This window comes from Protomyctophum bolini, assembly GCF_963924005.1.
Source record: "Protomyctophum bolini genome assembly, chromosome: 16".
In the NCBI taxonomy this organism is placed as follows: domain Eukaryota; kingdom Metazoa; phylum Chordata; class Actinopteri; order Myctophiformes; family Myctophidae; genus Protomyctophum; species Protomyctophum bolini.
Genome location: NC_137877.1, coordinates 7,711,568 through 7,731,850, shown reverse-complemented (window position 1 = coordinate 7,731,850; position 20,283 = coordinate 7,711,568). Strand labels below are relative to the sequence as shown.

At 41.3% G+C, this 20,283-nt stretch overlaps 2 protein-coding genes and 1 long non-coding RNA gene across 3 annotated transcripts in view; all 3 read left to right on the top strand.

The window, feature by feature from the left end:
* The window catches only part of bcor (BCL6 corepressor), a 32,439-nt gene extending 27,131 nt beyond the window's left edge, over window positions 1–5,308 (top strand). Inside the window, 2 exon segments of the mRNA XM_080786295.1 lie at window positions 2,660–2,813; window positions 3,565–5,308. Of these exon segments, the coding sequence (XP_080642421.1) occupies window positions 2,660–2,813; window positions 3,565–3,919 (509 nt within the window). The 3' untranslated portion in view covers window positions 3,920–5,308.
* A 1,284-nt stretch (window positions 5,309–6,592) lies between these two features.
* Window positions 6,593–15,849, top strand: atp6ap2 (ATPase H+ transporting accessory protein 2). The gene is made up of 10 exons (XM_080786184.1): window positions 6,593–6,705; window positions 7,878–8,008; window positions 8,768–8,896; window positions 9,457–9,552; window positions 9,763–9,900; window positions 10,163–10,216; window positions 10,360–10,509; window positions 11,075–11,194; window positions 11,319–12,006; window positions 15,512–15,849. The coding sequence occupies exons 1-9, from the start codon at window positions 6,630–6,632 to the stop codon at window positions 11,511–11,513; spliced, it is 1,089 nt and encodes a 362-aa protein (XP_080642310.1). The 5' UTR covers window positions 6,593–6,629; the 3' UTR covers window positions 11,514–12,006; window positions 15,512–15,849.
* Window positions 15,850–16,803: 954 nt separating this feature from the next.
* LOC308330668 lies at window positions 16,804–19,463 on the top strand. The gene is made up of 3 exons (XR_013965514.1): window positions 16,804–16,892; window positions 17,284–17,373; window positions 18,843–19,463. It is a non-coding gene; the product is annotated as an uncharacterized lncRNA (long non-coding RNA).
* The last annotated feature ends 820 nt before the right edge of the window (window positions 19,464–20,283 follow it).

The window sequence follows — 20,283 nt, the reverse complement described above, 5'->3', positions numbered from 1 at the left end:
TTTTCGTAGCGTCTCCTTTGGCACAAGTAAATCCCTGTGCAATAAAGTTAATATATACAGTATATAGTGTGTGTGTGTGTGTGTGTGTGTGTGTGTGTGTGTGTGTGTGTGTGTGTGTGTGTGTGTGTGTGTGTGTGTGTGTTTGTGTATCTATATATATATCTGCTGTCGGGAGGAAACCTCATAACTCCAAAATGTAAAATTATCAGGAAATGAAAAATATACATTTTTCAGGAAATTAAGAAAACCTTATCTTTTTTTAAAACATAGAGCAATACAGCCTCATCAAAGTTGGTGTAGTAACTTTATATATTGTCAATTACTTCCATGAGAGAGGGAGAGGTGGTGGAGTTAGTTGCTTTAGCAGACATTTTGAGGGTCCATTGGTTCAATATTTTCGAAACAACACACAGACGTAAAGGGTGTTCAACAGCACTGATTTATGCAAAAGAAAATCAAAAACATAAAAAATGGAGTTATGAGGTTTTCCTCCCGACAGCAATGAATATAATATATTAGTCCTGAGGATTCCATTGTGGTCCTATTCAATTCAACATAGCATGAAACATATCACAAATATAAAACGCATGTAGAAAAAGGGGCATAAACAAGCGGGGGGGTGTAGACGGTGAATGCTACCCCTTTTGTCCTCCTGAAAATTAGATTTTCAGGCCTGTTTTGAAGGAAGCCAGTGATGCACATTTTGGAAGGGATGGTGTTAGGGTTGTATAGGATTGGCAATAATAAGCCCTATAGAGCGTCGCAGTCCTGCCCCCTTTCATGACGACGCCAGGCCCAGGAAATTAATCCCAATGCATTTTTCCCATAGACATTTCAAAAAGTTTATTTAAAGACCTTTTGATAAAAAAGCAGTTAATTAAGTCCTTGGCAGACATTGAGTTAAGCGTCGTACAAAGCCAACTCGAGTCGTGACAAATCATGACAACAAACACAATATTTTGGACCAAACAAATAATTACAAAGAAGAAAAACAACAAAAAAGTTGAAGAAGAAGAAAAGAAAATTAAACAAACAAAAAACTAAAACGGAAAACAGACTTTCCAATTCTTTGTTTGGCCCAAAACATTGTGTTTATTGTCATGATTTGTCACAACAAGAGTTGGCTTTGTCCGCAGCGTAAACGTCTTTAAATACATTTCTGAAAAGTCTATGAGGAAAATGAACGGGGATTTCTTTTCCGGGTCTCTCGAGGTGGGGGCAGATCTGCGATGCTCTATTGGCTTCAGCCTATTCCTCTTATCTTTCCACAGATTTTGGGAGCTTTTTTTCTGTGTGATGTGGACTAGTGACAGCTAGTGTGATGCAGAGCCCTGTGTGATGTGGACTAGTGACAGCTAGTGTGATGCAGAGCCCTGTGTGATGTGGACTAGTGAATTGCTAGTATGATGCAGAGTGTACAGTAGAGTAGGAGAGTAGTGACATGCTTTGATCTCGTCGCAAAACGGGTGCCTATGGGCTATAGTTCCAAACATTGCTCCTATTCAGTATTTAAGTCCGACGTCATTTTGTAGTGCTACGTTACGTCCGGGTCCAAGTGGCACCAGCTCCCGTCCGCATCTCATTGTAAATAGAATATCTAAACGCGTGAATCTTTTTACAATGACGTTGTTTTTCAGAAAGGAAGCCATTGAGGGTTAAAATGGGTCTTAATGCTGCCAACTCCAGTAGAATTATTAATGTTTTGTACAAGAAAATATATGATGCGGAGACAATAAAGACTATTATCATTATTATTGAAGGTGGTAACAGTCCATTTGCTCAGTACAATATTTCGGGGGCATATTTCGAATGTGTGCAGGCTTGAGGATTTAGTTGACACAATTAAATAAAATGGCGATAGTATTCCGTGTGGGGCAGACGGCCTGTCACAGCCAGATTTGGGAGAGCAGCGCAGCTTTGTTGTTGCGAGGAAAGCTGTAAAATGAGACTTTCGTGGTTGTTTTCGTCTCGGATTTAGTCCAACGTCACAGTATAACTCTTATGGGGACACAAAAGCGACACAAAAGTAGGACCCGGGAGTATCTCTGGAGGGGGGGGGCGCTCACGTCACGGCTAAAAATACTGAATAGCTGGAATGAGCCCTTCCGCATTCCATTGTTACAATGGGAGTCGACGCTAGTGTCGCCACTATATTACTCTGGCATGACGCAGAGCCCTGTGTGATGTGGACTAGTGAAAGCTACTGTGATGCAGAGCATGTGAGCAGAGCGGAGCCGCTCATGGTGATCCTCCCGCTGCGTGTCCAGAACACGCAGCCAACACGTGTCTTTGTGTCTGCCCTGTGCATGCTCAAACATGTGGTGCGCGGCCCCCCGACCGGAGCGGACTGGATCCAGCAGGCGGTCCTCGCTCAGAGTTCCGCTCCTATACTGTTTTAAAAAAACGTCCCACACCCTGCTATATGCTGACATGCTTTGGGTGTGCTGTACCATGTAGGATGTATTGACACAGCCACACAATTTGTAGTGCTATTTGTGTTGTATGACCGAAAATAAACCAAGTGTAATGTATAGAGTTTGCATGTGACTACAGTGCATAGAGAGGGGCCAGAAAGGGGGAAAAGGGGCTGGTCTTTACGTGTGCCATGCAGAGTGTTTTATTTTATTAAATATTCTAATATATGAATATGTATCTTCAGAGTTTGGTGAGGAGGGCAGTGCGTTTGACATCCTGGCGGACCCCCCGGGCCCAGAGGACGAGGACGAAGAGGACAAGAGGGAGCTGTTTGAGTTTGAGTTCTCCGACCGACCACTGCTGCCCTGTTACAACATCCAGGTGTCCCTGTCCCAAGGGTGAGCGAGCACACACACACACACACACGCACACGCACACGCACACGCACACACACACACAGAGAGAGAGATCCAGGATAATAAAGCTGCAATCCTATCCATAAGTACTATCCAGGATTCAAACATGCATGGGAGGCCAAAATTCTACCACTCTTGTCAAGACCCTGCTTGTCCAAGGGGAGATAGAGCGATTATGAGCTTCAAGCACTACTACTTGTTATCCAGCAGGTGCCCCTACTCGAAACCAGCGCCTAAATGGAGTAGGGAGACCACATTCTAATTATATTGTATTAACCCATTTTGGGCGGGAACCCCTTTTGGTGTCTTAAGCATTATGTTATGCTTTAGCTATTGAAAATAGCACGCCACCGAGTGGCGCCCTACGAGCTTGTACATCTGCTATTTTTGAAAAGTCGTGAAAATGTGGTGCAAATCTTTGAATATATATTTCAGAGCGAACGTTTTTAACTCAAATATTTGCTTCTGGGGGGTCCCTCCTGGAACAACATATTTTGAGATGGGGGTCCGTGGCCCAATGGAGATAATTATGGGGGCCCTTGGCATGAAAAAGGTTGAGCACAACTGACATAGAAACATGGGTTTTTCAGAAAACTATTTTTAGTCCAAAATGGGTTAACACACTCCACCATGGAGCTTGGTTTAAAATGTTTTATTCATTCCAATAAGTTTCCTGGTTGTCAGCTCTCTAACATGAATGTTTCTCCCCTGCTTGTGTGTGTCCCGTCGTCAGGCCCAGGAACTGGCTGCTGCTGTCGGACGTCCTGCGGCGGCTGCGCATGTCGGCGCGCGGCTTCCGGCAGGCCTTCCCTCACATGGAGGTGGTGACGGTGGCCGAGGCCGAGTTCTACCGGCAGGCCTCGCTGTCGCAGCTGTTCTCCTGCCCGGACGAGCTGGAGGGCTTCCAGCCGGACAGCAAGGAGCTGCTGGACCTGGTGGAGGGCAGCGCGGAGCTGGCCGCCCTCCTGGGCTCCACCCTGGAGTGCGTGGACGATCGCTGGGAGCAGCAGCAGCAGCAGCAGCAGCCGGGGGGAGACCGGCTTAAGGACAGGATCAAGGCCGCGGCGGGCAAGCTGGGCTCGTCGTGACCCCCGGCCCCCTTTGAAGCGGCTCCCACATTGACCTTTAACAGACAGCAGTTAGCTTTAGAACCGACCGGGGGTTGGGATGATATGCCTGAGCTCGACCCCTGGTTTCCCACGCTCTTCTAGGCCTCTCTGCTCTGGACCCAGCAACCGGTACACTGTACAGATAGACTGACTGGGCTGGCTGGACCTACAGAGAGGGGGGCACCAAAATGTCTCCCCCCCCAACCCCCCCCCCCCCCCTTCCCCACCACCATCAGCTATGGATCAGTGGAGCAGGGACGAGATGTGAAACTTGACGATGGTCTTATTTTTATAAATGGATTAATATATGTATAAATATAAATATATCAAGAGATTTTCTTTCTTTGGGGATGTCGGTCAAGACTCCATTTTGAAAGGTTTTTTTGTATTTTATTTTTCCCCGTATTGGCCATTGGAGAGAAACCGTGTTGCCGTGTTGATCGGGTGGAACATGCGAGTAGTGCACCGCACATTGTGTTTTGTGTCGCTGTACGTATATAGCGTATAGAGTACTGAGGCTCTGCTTTTGAAAAATGGAATTTGTGTTGTTAGGAAGCACACAATATGTCCTGTATTTCTCTCCTCAGACTTAAGCACTTGCTTGAGCCTTTAGGAGCTGTTTTTCTTTCTTTCTTTTTCTTTTGTTTTTTTTTTAACCTGTGTTCAAATTCTGTTCCTAATTTAGTTTCTAATTTAACATGCAAAACTGCAAAGTTCTTTGTATAATAATGTTTTAAAAATGATGTTCATATTCACCCTTCGGCACAGAGCTTGTACATAACGGGAAGGCTACTGCAGTAAAGTAAATTTTGGTGTGTCCATTTTTTGTTGTTTTTTGTTTTAACTTTGTAAGTAAAATATCTCATCATTTGTATTTATATTTTACAAAAAAGTTGCTTTAAAATAAATATACAACTGCAAGATGAGGTCGCGTCTACTCCACATTTGTGTCATTGTTGGATACAGGGTCAATGACAACCAATGAAATTTCTGAATTTCCATTTTTCATGTCTTGCCATTATAATTTATCTCTGGTTTGTGTGCTGTGGTTCCACTTTAACGTGCGGACGGTACGTCCCTCTGTAATGCTATATCGCCATCTTATGGAATGTTTGGGTATATATTGATTCAATTTAATGCCGCCGCGAGAAAAGGACAGCGGAGCCTTGTCATGCCTGCCGTATGCTGAAAACGAATGGCTTGCAGCGCTCTCCAGTGGACAGTAAATACAATGTATCTCTCGGCCTTGAATTGGACAGAAGCTCAAACTGTTGAGATTCTTGTGTTAAAGACCGAGCAAACGGGTCATACTAAAGCTGCATTTTATGAAAAGTGCTATATAAATAAAGTTTATTTATTGTTATTCAATTGAAAAAAATCGATCTATGCCAGCAGATTTCATAAATGCAATAGGCATAGTTACTGCTTTACATTGAACTTTCTGTATAGCTTCAATGCCTTCCTTTCCTTGATGTGTGTGTCACAGTGTGTGTGTGTTCCAAGACCAGTGCGAGAGGCCCCAGTGCAGGCAGTGATTGCAGGGGCCGTCAGGGGAGAGAGAAGCAAAGACATCCAGGTCTAATTGTGAGCAGGTGACCAGCAGGCATATTATAGAATCAGATGGACAGATGGAAAAACTGCCCCTGATTCCAAATGCCGCCAGCAACCTCCATCGACCCAGCCTCGGTCCCAAGACAGATTGCTGGTTGGTTTCAGAGTGTCAATCTGATGATGGGCCTTGGAGAATGATGAAGTATAGCCTACTTGATATATAGTGCCTAGTTTCTAGTTTCCCAAACAACAAAAGTTGAACTGTTAAAATTGCAAAGGTAAAACTTTGTATCCAGTTCACTTCTAGCTGTTGTTGGTGCAAAATGTAGCCAAATAGATCTAAGCCCTCAGAGAAATGAATTTCTACGTTAGTTGTCCAGGACAACTTTAGTTTAGTTTAGTTTCAACCAAGGTTCATGTTTTTAGGTTGTTATTCGAGAAAGTAAAAGATGGGTTAATAGCTGTTTTTGACAGGGGGCGGGGGCATTCGAGCATGGGGCTAAATATGTATTTTTGTACAAAATTGTATAGCGATTATTTTTTTTTATTATTTACTATAGTCCTACACCTACTAGACCCCAATAAATTACATCTGGCCACAAAAGATACTATACTGAATGTGTCGAAATGACATATTGAGCCTATGACACTTCACATTCAGTAGATCCTGTGATATTTTGTGGCCAGATGTAATTTCTTTGTGAACTTTACTTGTGAACTAACTCAGTACTGCCGCAATCTGGCGGAGGACAAAAAGAGATATCCCGGCAATAATCGATCCAAACTCCATGACAACCAAGGACCCAATCACAGTGCGGCTGAGTGCGCCCTCTGGGCTATGGGATCAATGGTTGTTGATCAATTTGCTTTGCAGACAGTTTACTTTGAACATGCGGTCGGAAACTATCTTTGTGGTCCTAGGAGCTCACGGAATAAAGTAATATAATGTCATAGGATAAAGTAGGCGACTAGGCGTGCTTTAGACCGGACTCGGCACCGAACACTACAGTAAATAGAAACGAGGCGGCTGCCCGCAGTGAGAAAACTACACTCGGACCCACAATTCCTTGCCGTTGCCATGACGTCAGGTGGTCAGCTGATCTTCGGTAGGTACTGTACAAGCCAAGGAAGGAGAAAGATGTCGCCGCAAAATTGTCGAAGGATGGAGGCTGCGTTCACCGCAGCGTTTGTCGTCTGCCTCGCTATCACGACCGGTGAGATATAATGCTGTTAGATTCTTCTGTATGGTTTCATTCTCTAGTAGGCTAACGTCGATGTGTGAAATGTCTGCATGAATGACAGCAGGTCACTAGCAACACACGCTAATGCGCTAGCATTCTCCATCAAAACGCAGAGGACGTTCCAATGCAGCATTTCTGTAATCTTTCTCTAACTTCGAGTCGGAGAGTATAATAATGTAACCAAATATTGGTCACATCCGTATTCTCTGTTACAAGTTGACGCATGAACGCTGTTCATGTGTAGGTCACCGACATATGGGACGCACTCGCAGTACAGTTTAGTTAACGCCCAGCCAATGTAAACAATAAACATAATAAAATAAGATTATAAAGGAACCTTGTGTACTATCTCGATGAAACTAAAATGTAACTGTTAGATCCTGAGTCACGACGCATGGGTGGCCTGTCATGTGATAGGCTTCAAACGGAGTATAGTTCCTCTTCACAGATATGTTCACAGACATGTCTGACTCTCTGTCACGAGATTTAGCCTTCACTCATCGCCTTAATCGTTCTTAACATTCAGAGTTCAGACCCTATCTATGTGTACTAGGCTATTTATTTTTTTACCAAGATGGTATTAGCTGTTTCTGCCAATTAACAAGTAAGTGTGAGAAAATGCCAACACTGTAGTAACAATGACTTCCCTCGCCCTCCATCCAATCCACGTACAGTGGTCAGAGCAGCATGTGACTACAGTTAGGCAGGCTAACCACCAGTAATACTAAATACGAAGATATATGCATTACGCTGTGGGAAAAGTACAAACTAATTACTACACTTTATTATCTTATCTATAAATATTATATTTAATTGTGTGTGTGTGTGTGTGTGTGGGGGGGGGGGTCTGTGGAACTAATGGTAGTATATATAGTCAATTGGGTATGTCTGTTTATGTTTTCTTTCCTTTGGTTATTCATTTCATGTCCACTTCTCAAAAAAACATGTGTCTGGTGGTGACTCTGGTTCATAGTTAAACGAGTACACAACATTATGTATTTTTTCTCAACCGTGCCAAGAAGAATATGAGGACCTGATTGTTTATCCTATAGATTAATTCATGCAACTGTTAATACTAATAATTGAAAGAAATATAAATGCCATAACTACCTGTACTGAGTTTAAATGGTCTTGCTTTTCCCCAGGTGTCAAGGGGGACAGCTTAACGGTATTACAAGCCCCAGAGTGGGTGAACTTCCAGAAAGGAGACTGGCCAATCTCTGGAGAGAAGATCCCTGACCTGGTGGCTCTGACAATGGGCTTTTCCGTCCAGGAGGTAATGTACACTATTTTATTAAACAAATTCCCTTTGAAAGTAATCTGTGTTGCAAATATGTTAAAGGTGTTTTTTTGAGTGGCGCAAACACTCCTATAGACAGCTATGTGTGTGTGTCCTTGGCTCCCTGTCCCAGAGCACGGAAATGTGTCCGAGCACGAAAATAGCGTTATAGCGTTTGTTCACCACCAAGTGTCACTGTTGTGTTGCACAGCCTAACACAAACACACAGGCCACTCACTTCAGACGGGTCAGATATTTATTTTCTATGTGGTATTCTGTTGTGATAATCACATCTCAAATCTATTAATGTCACAGACTTAGCTTGGCGGGTGGAAATTAATCTGAAACCTGTGGTTCTATATTAAAACGCAGTAAATAATTTCTGAATGCAAAACAGGATCATATTACATGGCTGTAGCAGAAATAAGCCAAGAAATGTCTGCAGTGCAGGGATGTGGCACTAACAAAATAGTAGCATGCAAAATACAACAAAGCAAACAAGACCTTACAAATGCATACTGAGTGGTATTTGGTGTTATGATTCTCTTGGTATTTAAAAAGGTAACTGGTACGGTCGCCCCTTGTCCATCTCGCCCCACTACTCTACCTAGCTGTAAATAACAAACATCATTCATGTTGTTGATTTATATAAAAGGTATTATCATATTAATAAGCTGTATATCCACGGGCATAAATAGCATGATGATGCCATTTAAAAATTGGTATTATTTAAAAAATATGCTTCTTTGTGTACAGGATCTCGCTTGGCCAGGTCTGTTGGCTTCTCCATTGTTCCAGCGTCCCAGGGCTTGTGTGCTGGTTGTGGTGAGAGGAGTTGATAGCCTGGCCCTGCCTCGTATTAAGGCCTCCTACCCACTGGAGAATGTGAGTCAAGCTGCGTGTTTTGGGGATTGTGATGATAAACCTACTAAAATGCCATGCAATACATTTCAACGTGGAATTGACAGGCTTATTACTGTATGTACACTGTGTACACTAGAGCCCCAATGTTTTCGCCTGGGCCGATCCTGATTTTGGTGAGTTCTAGACCACCAGGTTGCCGATGTTTTGACTGATATTTTGTCAAGAAATAATAAATCTATTCTATTTGAGAATAATACACTTACAAGCAAGCAAATTAATTACAAAAAAATAAAAAAATAAACCTTATTAAAGCCTTATTCAAGAATTTCAAAAATATCCTATCTACAAACACTCAATACGTTGCATTGCGAGCTTGTATATCAGCTATTTTCCCAAATGTTCGAAAATTCTCACCTATATAAATGATATCATTGATGTCATTACAAAAGAATGGCCAACATATCCTGTCGGGCGCTACACTGTAGTACATCTTGTCAAATGCTTGCAGCATACTGTATGCATGATTGTGAAGACTGATCTTGATTCAAGGGGTTGTTTTTTAATTTTTTTCTACCTACTAGCCGGTTCCATTTACCCTGGACAGTGTTGCCGAGACGGTACATTCTCTGTTCGCTGAAGACACACCTGTGGTCCTGCAGCTCGCCCCTAGTGAGGAGGTAAGGCGCACGGGGTGTAACAGTTAATCAAAGTAATCGTTTGTAACAATTGTAATTTATGTTTTCTCCTCACAATTTCGTTTTCATAATATTAGTGGAAGTAGTCCTACTGTACTTGGAATGACATGGGCATAGTCGCCGTCAGTGCAAATGTGGTTTAGAGCCTTGGTTTAAGTGTCCTAATTCGTGACCATCACCTTGGGTTTTCAGAGGCTGTACATGCTGGGCAAGGCTAATGCTGTGTTCGAGGACCTCCCCGTTACCCTTCAGCAGATCCGTGCTCGTCTGTCCCAGGATGGCTCTGTGCTCACCTCCCTGCCTCTGAACAGTCTCAGTCGCAGTGCAGAGGTCAGCTCCTTTCAACATGTTCATCATTTTTGTGTCTGAAATAAAAGGTGCAAAATGTCTTTGAAAGACGAGTACAGTTTAAAAAAAAGGTTACATTTCCTCATTAGTTTACATTCTTGTTGTAATTGGACCCATGGAGAATTCAGCAGAAGAAAATTAATCAAATTATGTTTGTGTTCATCATTTCGAAGACTTTGGCAGATTTCTTCCAAATTGAAAACTCTTTTTTGATATTGTTTTTTTCCCCCCTTTTGTTTAATAGGCTGATTTGCTCTTCCTGTCCGAGGTTCAAGTCCTGCATGACATCACAGCTCTGGTAAGGGTGTCTCTAAATAGATGGCAACCAAAACCAGTAATTTGTGTCCACTTTTAAGTGCTATCTCTTAGTGTTAGTCACACTTTAAGTGCTATCTCTTAGTGTTAGTCACTCCTGTGTGGGTTTTTTTGCTGTGTTTGTAGCTGCAAAGACACAAGCATCTGGCCAAGGACCACTCCCCAGACCTGTACTCCTTGGAGCTGTCTGGCCTGGAGGAACTGAGCAAGCGCTATGGTCAGGACTCACCCCAGTACCGTGATGCTGTTGACATTCTGGCAACTGTCCTCCAGAAGGTAAGGCGGTACACTCATTAATCTAACCACCTCAGTCAACCACTTTAACTCATTTTGGGCAAGAATCCCTTTTGGTGTTTTAAGCATTATGTTATACTTTAGCTATTGAAAAATAGCAGATCTACAAGCGCTACGAGCTTGTAGGTCTGCTATTTTTGAAAAATCGTGAAAATGTAGTGCAAATCTTTGAATACACTGTAAATTCTTTCGGAGCCAGCGTTTTTAACTAAAAATCTTTGCTTCTGGGGAGGGGTCCCTGGAACAACATATTTTCAGATGGGCGGTCGGCGGCCAATTTCATATAATCTTGGGGGTCCTTAACATGAAAATGTTTGAGAATGACTGATATAGAAACATGGTGTTTTTCAGAAAACTGTCAGGATTTAGAAGGCATTTGTAGAATCGTCCTCTAAATGGCTTAAAAACAAGCGTAAACAACACCGAACCGGTACGTCACTGCCACCCGGGAGTGCACTGACACTGCACACTGACAGTACAGTGGAAATGGGGAGACCTGCTTATGCTTACGGTATTTATCTATTTTACATTTCCTTTTGTGTTTCAGTTTGGGGATGATGTGTATGGTCTCTACGGTAACAGTTCCGTTGTGGAGATTGTAACTGTGAAGAGCTTTCAAGTTCCTTTGACTAGGAAGTCCCGTTCCATCCTGCAGTCCAAACAGATTGTAAGTATGCCGTGCACGTAGCTGTTTATTTACATACCAGTCTGGCGAAGTTGGCACAACATAGTAAACTTCTAGTGGCTGTCTCATTGAACCCTCTTAATTCTTTGTCCATGTATCCCTGCAGAGTAACCCAAACAGCCCTTATAACCTAGCCTACAAGTACAACTACAACTACTCCGTGATCTTCAACATCGTGCTGTGGCTGATGATTGCTCTGGCCCTAGCGGTCATCGTCGTCTCATACAACCTGTGGAACATGGACCCCGGATACGACAGCATTATCTACAGGATGACCAATCAAAAGATCAGGATGGACTAAGTCCTGGGCTCTGGCCATTACCACTCCATCCCCCACCCCCTGTCTAGTGAATCTTTGTGGTTTCTTGTTTTGGTGAGTTGTGCGGTTGAAGTGGTGGGCATGGTACCAGATGTATCTCCTTTTCCCTTATCGCTGTGGTTTTGAACAAATATGGCATCTTAACTGCAGTATTAACTATCATGAGGGAGGAGATGGACTGGTATTGGTAGCAGTAGGACAGGGCTCTTTAGATCTTGATCAAAATGTACTACGGTGTGAACTCTTAGAGTTCACATTGGTGTGGACTGTGGAGGTTGCTAGTTTACTGTGTCCCATAATGTTAGATCCACATGTGGGTGCATGGAGATCCTAGACGCCTTGCTTCAAGGTGTTATAAGCTGAAACATTCTTAAGAAGGTCCACCTTTCAACCCTACTCATTCCTTTTGATGGAGCTCTAGCTTTTCTTTTCATTTCCCCCCCTGGTCATTGACGTTTTTATTGTGAAAATGATGGTTATTCTCCTCTTGCACAAAGTCTAGTAAGGGGCGGAGTCTAGCCAACTACACAGGCCGGGGCTTCCGCTTTACTTCTGCGTCTATGCAAAACAGATGGGGATTGCTTCAGTAATATCATAGCTTTATTCCGATACTGTTTTAACTAAGCTAAATTGTTCGTTTTTGTTGTACTTTTTTTTGTCCAAGTCTGTGTTTATGTTGTTAATGTACGTACCGTTCGTTTTCATCGTTTGTTTTGTCAGTTTCTCAGTTATTTATTAGTTTTAAGTGTAGTAACGTAGCCAGTCAGTCAGCCAGCTACAAGCTACCACTGGGTAACAGGTCCGGTGCCGGCCGGTCGCCACAATTCCATCTCGCCCCAGCTTTTTTCCGCCGACCCAGAGACTCGCTGTTAGCACTGGACCAGGGCTAAGGTTAGGCATAGTTTTACTGGGGGTAGGTTTAAGAATAGGGTTAGGTTTAGGCATCGTTTTACTGAGGTGTAGCTACTTCGTTCAGCCATGGCTGCCGCAGCTGTGTTCTTCTACACAAGATGCTTGGACGAACTGCCAAAAATGAAAGTGACTGAGGGAAGACTGGGGGAAGCCACTTTGCTTGTCCCCGTGGATTGGAAATAGGATTTAAAATGCTATCCGATGATAGCGTGGATTACAGCACAGTTGTGTGCAATTATTCAACAAAGAATTCACATATCACCGCGCCTCGTCAAGCCTCCAGTATCGGCTCAATGCGAAACATGTTGCACCTAGCCTAGCCTGGAAGCTAACGTCAATCAACAACAGTAGCTCTGGTCGATAGCGTAGTTAGGACTCAGGAGTTCTATGGTACTTAATTTGATCCTTTCCCCTCACTCACACCCGCTGCCTCGTTTTTAACATAAAAAAAGATGTGAAAGCCTACTTTCCTCCTTCTAACACTATGGATCAGAGAGCTAATGTTATTCCAACTCCCAGTAGCAGTTCAAGTACCCGACCAGATGACATGGTTTCTAACTAAACGGTTATGGCCAAATAAAATGTAAAATCTGCTATGGCTATTACTGTATGTCCATCCACGGAAGAAACACAGAGCTGTTTTCTTATGGTCAACTCATGTCACATATTTGCTGCACCAATTGAACCCCCCCCACCAACCCTGTGGAATGCATACCCCAAAACTCTCAGAGACATGCCCCCACCATCCAAAACCTTCAATATTACTTTCCCCAGATATATATTTTTATTTACTTAGTGTTTTTCCTTTAATAAAGTTGTTTTTGATTTATCATGTCCCCCTTGTAATTGTAAAGCATTTTTCGGTACTCAAAAAAGCTCTATATAAATTATTAATTTTGAGATATTATTACTACAAAAACAATGTTTTATTGCTTAAACTTATGTATTCACTATTCATTGATTCACTAGTATACCAAAATCCATAAAAAAATGGCTCTCACAGTTCTTGGGTCAAATAATGATATGCGATTAAAATGCGATTAATCGAGATTTATTAACTACAAAGCCTCTGATTAATTAGATTTTTTTTTAAATCGAGTCCCAGCTCTAATTAATACCTGTACGCTATAGACATTTTATTTAAAGACATTTAAAAAAAAATGACAAACTGGACTAAAACCTTTTACTAAAATGACTAAAACTGACTAAAACCCTTAGGAGTTTCCGTCGACTAAAACTATCAAGGATAGAAATGACTAAGACTGACTAAGACTAATTAAGCATTTTTCCAAATGACTAAGACTGACTAAGACTAATTAAGCATTTTTCCAAAAGACTAAGACTGACTAAATCTAAAAAATGCCTGCCAAAAACAACACTGGTTCCACCCAGTGTTGTTTTTGGCAGGCACTAAAACTCCTAAGGGTTTTAGTCAGTTTTAGTCATTTTAGTAAAAGGTTTTAGTCCAGTTTGTCATTTTTTTTAAAATGTCTTTAAATAAAATGTCTATAGCGTACAGGTATTAATTAGAGCTGGGACTCGATTTAAAAAAAAATCTAATTAATCAGAGGCTTTGTAGTTAATAAATCTCGATTAATCGCATTTTAATCGCATATCATTATTTGACCCAAGAACTGTGAGAGCCATTTTTTTATGGATTTTGGTATACTAGTGAATCAATGAATAGTGAATACATAAGTTTAAGCAATAAAACATTGTTTTTGTAGTAATAATATCTCAAAATTAATAATTTATATAGAGCTTTTTTGAGTACCGAAAAATGCTTTACAATTACAAGGGGGACATGATAAATCAAAAACAACTTTATTAAAGGAAAAACACTAAGTAAATAAAAATATATATCTGGGGAAAGTAATATTGAAGGTTTTGGATGGTGGGGGCATGTCTCTGAGAGTTTTGGGGTATGCATTCCACAGGGTTGGTGGGGGGGGTTCAATTGGTGCAGCAAATATGTGACATGAGTTGACCATAAGAAAACAGCTCTGTGTTTCTTCCGTGGATGGACATACAGTAATAGCCATAGCAGATTTTACATTTTATTTGGCCATAACCGTTTAGTTAGAAACCATGTCATCTGGTCGGGTACTTGAACTGCTACTGGGAGTTGGAATAACATTAGCTCTCTGATCCATAGTGTTAGAAGGAGGAAAGTAGGCTTTCACATCTTTTTTTATGTTAAAAACGAGGCAGCGGGTGTGAGTGAGGGGAAAGGATCAAATTAAGTACCATAGAACTCCTGAGTCCTAACTACGCTATCGACCAGAGCTACTGTTGTTGATTGACGTTAGCTTCCAGGCTAGGCTAGGTGCAACATGTTTCGCATTGAGCCGATACTGGAGGCTTGACGAGGCGCGGTGATATGTGAATTCTTTGTTGAATAATTGCACACAACTGTGCTGTAATCCACGCTATCATCGGATAGCATTTTAAATCCTATTTCCAATCCACGGGGACAAGCAAAGTGGCTTCCCCCAGTCTTCCCTCAGTCACTTTCATTTTTGGCAGTTCGTCCAAGCATCTTGTGTAGAAGAACACAGCTGCGGCAGCCATGGCTGAACGAAGTAGCTACACCTCAGTAAAACGATGCCTAAACCTAACCCTATTCTTAAACCTACCCCCAGTAAAACTATGCCTAACCTTAGCCCTGGTCCAGTGCTAACAGCGAGTCTCTGGGTCGGCGGAAAAAAGCTGGGGCGAGATGGAATTGTGGCGACCGGCCGGCACCGGACCTGTTACCCAGTGGTAGCTTGTAGCTGGCTGACTGACTGGCTACGTTACTACACTTAAAACTAATAAATAACTGAGAAACTGACAAAACAAACGATGAAAACGAACGGTACGTACATTAACAACATAAACACAGACTTGGACAAAAAAAAGTACAACAAAAACGAACAATTTAGCTTAGTTAAAACAGTATCGGAATAAAGCTATGATATTACTGAAGCAATCCCCATCTGTTTTGCATAGACGCAGAAGTAAAGCGGAAGCCCCGGCCTGTGTAGTTGGCTAGACTCCGCCCCTTACTAGACTTTGTGCAAGAGGAGAATATTGTCATGCTTTGTAAGGATGATAATTGTGTGGCCTGTGTGTGTGTGTGTGTGGTTCATGTGCTTGTCTTGCTGTATGACATCGTTTTAAGTTAAATGAAATCTGTGTGTATATATTGAAGATAAAACTACAACTGTATAAGAAACTGCTGTATTGCTATCGTGATAAGACTTGTGCAATGTTTATGCCAGGTAGGTTAAGCCCGCATGGACTGACTTCTAATGGTGAAATGCAATACTGGATGATTGAATACACATGACATGATCACGTTAAGATTGGATGAGGAGAAATACTGCACTGTAAATTGCAACAAAACAATAAATTATTAAATGGATTGTCCTTAAATGAAGCAGCAGTGGCATGTTTTTTTTTTTTTTTTAATATGCTACAGGGAAATGGGTGTCTGCGATAATACTTGATGTAAAAGATGTGTGGTCTTTACATGGTGTTGATCTTTGGACGAGCAGTGATTCTCAAAGTGGTGTCTGGGGACACCCAGGACCAGGGGTCATTGAGTGGCTTTCAAGGACCCAGCAAAATTAGTTCATAGTTTATAGCTTTATTAATGGTGTTCTATTCTTCGGCTATTCAAAAACTTTAAAGAACACCAATAAGCTTGGGAAAATAAAAAACTATTTGCTGTGAGTGGGGAGGGTCCCTCCATGTGCAAATAATGTTGGGGTCCTTGACATGAAAATGTTTGAGAACCTGCTGTAGGGGATGTATGGTGCCTCTGTAAAAAGGGTTTCACAACAGCGACGTTGATTAACAGGTGGTCCTATTTCGAGTGGCATTTTTTTTTTCTAGTAGTGCAACAGCAATTTAAGCCAGTGGTTCCCAAACGTTTTCATGTCAAGGACCCCCATAAGAGAATTAAGAATGTTACGGCTCAGTGATTCTCAACCATAATTTCAAGGACCCCCAGTTTGACATGCATTTGTCCACGCCCGACCCATTTAATGGCATTTCTATCTCTGGGACGGTGGGACCCCCAATATATATTGTAAAATCAATGTTGATTTAACTCTGAGAGTGTACACAAGGAACCTATTTGGTCCCATTTTGTACATACAGACCCATAAGGGTCCATTTGTTTCCTATCTATCATCTATATATAGGGACCCATGCAATGGAACTCCCTCAAAGGCCCCGTAACCCTAGGGGTCCCCGGACCCCACTTTGGGAACCACTGATTTAAGCCAATCAGGATTTGAATGTGGAGACTTAAGTCCCACCCACCCAGAGCTCATCTGCTTCCGTGACTGTGTTGTTGGCATAAGGTTTCACAGTTTCACACGCAGGTTGTTCACCTTGCACAGATCAAGAGGTTTGCATATTGGGACAGCATAAATAAGATGGTGTGACTGCTGATCAAAGGTAGGCTTTATATTGAAGAAAAACAGCCTGATCCACTGACTTGACCACGCCAATACAGAAAATAGACGGTCAATGTTTGTCACTGCGCCTCGAGGAACATGTTATAATGCTAATATTACAGTAAATCTTAATCAGTGCCGTGGTAACTTTTTCAGGTCAAATTTTAAAGGGATGATGTGCGATGTTTCAACACTCAACCTGCATGTCACTATCACTGCGGCTGACATAAATGGCCTTATAGTTTGTTGTGATTTTCAGCCATAGCCTAATATGATACGTAGACTATTTGTTAATGCGTTCATAAAGATTCTTGCTTAATATATCATTAGGTCAAAGTGCCTTATATTTTCCCATATTACGGTATATTTGTTTATTGTCTTGTTTTTCTCAGCTAGCACCTACGTGGTAAGGAAGATTCGGGCTTCCATTGCTGAAGGAGAGCAATCGGAAAAGCCCATCCTCACACCATGTAGTGCTATTGGTAAGACTATAATGACAATTACACGATGTATTTATCCAGCTTATTTTCTAAATAAGCAACACAGTTTAAGATATGGAATAACACATAACGTCCGGGCCTAGATGAACGTTATTCCATATCTTAAACTGGCTGCCTGTTATTCATATGGTGCAGCCATTTCAAACTGAAGCTGTTTTCAAATATATATATTTTTTTACAGAAGTTTTAATTATTTTCTGAAAGAAGACATGTTCAGCTGTCAGAAAGAACACATTTGTCCAGCTTAATAGGCTACATTATTCCAAAATTGTCCATGTAAATATCCATTGACACTGTAACAGGGGGGACATTTTATGCTATAGATCGATGGATTACTCCTCATTCCAATGAAGAATATGATATATTTTCAGAATCATGAAAATGTATCAATTCCCTCTATATTTAAGCGTATAACAGGGGGGACATTTATACTTTACCACATCAGTAGTAATGCAACCTAAAACATTGGAGGGTTTTCCTCTGAAGTCATTTTGCTAGAGAAATAGTCAGAGGACATTTACAGGTGAATTTGTATATAGTTAATACTGAATTGAATATAGGCCTACACATGGGACCTTAATGTAAATGATCCATTTCATAGACGTTTTGGGGGTTATCCTTTCAGCATCTTTTTGTATAAATCTATACCAGCTGTACTTATTTTGCAAACTGTTTGTAAACTATTCATTCAATCAATCACATTGACTATGATTATTAAAGAGAATAAAAATACATTTAGATGACAAAAAATATACTAATATATATATTACTGTAACACATGAAAAACACGATGTGACGACGTACACAATCTATTTTGTTGGAGGTCAAAATCTTATTTAGAACCTTCCTTTGTCCATTGGACAAATATAATGTAAATCTACAGGCAAAAATCAACAACTGTTTCGTTAAGCTATGTCAATTTTCCCTATAGGCTACTGCTGAAACAAATAGCCCAAAACGATGACAGCCTAGACAAATGTACTATAGGACAGGTTCTGAGGAATGATTCTAGTGGCTGGTTTATTGACTTTAAGAGAGAGAGAACATTTCACATTTGTTATACGGGTAACCATGCTTGATGTTACCAATTTAATTTCTTCCATTCATATTGTGCTGCACAGCTGGTTACAGATGAGCCAAACTGTAATCCATTTGTTTCTATATAACGTTGTCATTATCACTGTAAGAAGTATTTTCATTATATGCTCGATGGGTTGCTGTGAACAGTTTCTAAATAAAGAGCTGCTCAGTCCTTTGAACTGAAGATGCTGGAGATTGTGTGGCGACGGGGGGAGATCTTTGTTCTTTAACTTTCCCATGTCTAAATTTATGACAGAGTAATCGCATCAGATCATTGGCTATAGATGAGTGTACGGTTACATTATACACCTGTAGCCTATACAGTATTATAAATGTATCAGTGACTGACTTTGTACACACTTTTTTCTTAGCTGGGAGAAGAGAGGAAAATGGACCAGTGGCCATGTTGACGCCTGGCCCTGATGAAAAGCTCATGGAGGCAGACGGTCTGCAGAGATCCTCAGAGACGGCCTTGGAGAAATGTGGCTCTGGCTCCTCGTCATGACGACGTTAACCCATTTAGGACCGAGGACGATTCTAAAAAGAATGTCTTCTAAATCCTAAATGTTTAAATGTCAGTGGTGCTCAACCTCTTCCATGTCAAGGACCCCCAGAATTATCTGTATTTGGCCGCGGACCCCCCCCCCCCCCCCCCCCCCCCATCTGAAAATATGTGTTTCCAGGGACCCCCCTGCAGAAGCAAAGATTTGAGTTCAAAATGTTTTTCAAAAATAGCAGATCTACAAACTCGTAGCATGCGCTATGGGCTTGAAGATCTGCTATTTTTCAATGGCTAAAGTATAACGTAAAACACCAAAATTTGGGGTTCCCGTCCTGAATGTGTTTTGAACATCACACAGAAAGATTGGGCTATAGGACGACTCCACAGGAAACACAATAACACAGTCTTCCCAAATAATTGGCAGAACACAAACATTTCAATGATAATATAACAGTAATATTAAAAAAAACAATAATGTAAAAAAGAAAAATTACATTTTTTTTTGACTATTTGGTTTGTCCAGACTCCAGATCCAGTCCTGACCACAAATGTATACTGCATGTACATTTACCTGCTGCTGCAGTGTTTGAAGGCATGCTCATAAACCCCTCTCACAAGGGCCTGAGTAAGCTTGATGTCTGTGCTGCAGCTACACTGTCAGTGTCAACCAATAAAAAAAACCCTGTTAAAAACAGTAATCATTGCATGTGTCTAATGTTTCAAATCGAAATGTATAGGATTGCATAATGTGTATGGATGTATGTATCAGGGCTTATGTCAAGACCATGCACAGCAATCAGCCATATCCCACAAATTAATTGGTCCTATAGTATTCGCCGGTAATACTATACTGTAATAATACAGCATATCTTGTGTAAAATAAGCAAAAATACAAATTCCAAAAAGCTTATCAAAGCCTCTCTACCATAGAACATAATGATTTGTACCTCAGTCTTGTCTGTGCAGGGTGAAATAACTATAATCCCTTTTGTTCAAACGGAAGCAAAAATTTGAATTCTTATTATATAGTAGGGTATAGGCCTATAGTTTTAATTTTTCTCACCAAATGTTATTCATTTCAATTTGTGATAAATGTATTTGTAATGGTTAAAATCTTGAAATTTGTTTGTCCCTGACTTGACTGTCCACCCCTATGTTATGCGGATGCAAATGCACATGTAAATGTCCCCTGGCTATTTCTGTATAGCTACATGACTTCACAGAAAGTAGCAAATATTTTTGATAGAAAATCCTATACCAGAAGAAGTACAAGCATCACTGTTTAATTTGCCTTTTTTATCAATATTTTA

Excerpts from the sequence above, each read along its gene's own strand:
- atp6ap2 (XM_080786184.1), top strand. The coding sequence starts at position 6,630 with ATGTCGCCGCAAAATTGTCGAAGGATGGAGGCTGCGTTCACCGCAGCG. Across the intron at positions 9,553-9,762 it reads AGCTCGCCCCTAGTGAGGAG|AGGCTGTACATGCTGGGCAA; the intron begins GTAAGGCGCACG and ends TTGGGTTTTCAG. Across the intron at positions 11,195-11,318 it reads TCCTGCAGTCCAAACAGATT|AGTAACCCAAACAGCCCTTA; the intron begins GTAAGTATGCCG and ends GTATCCCTGCAG.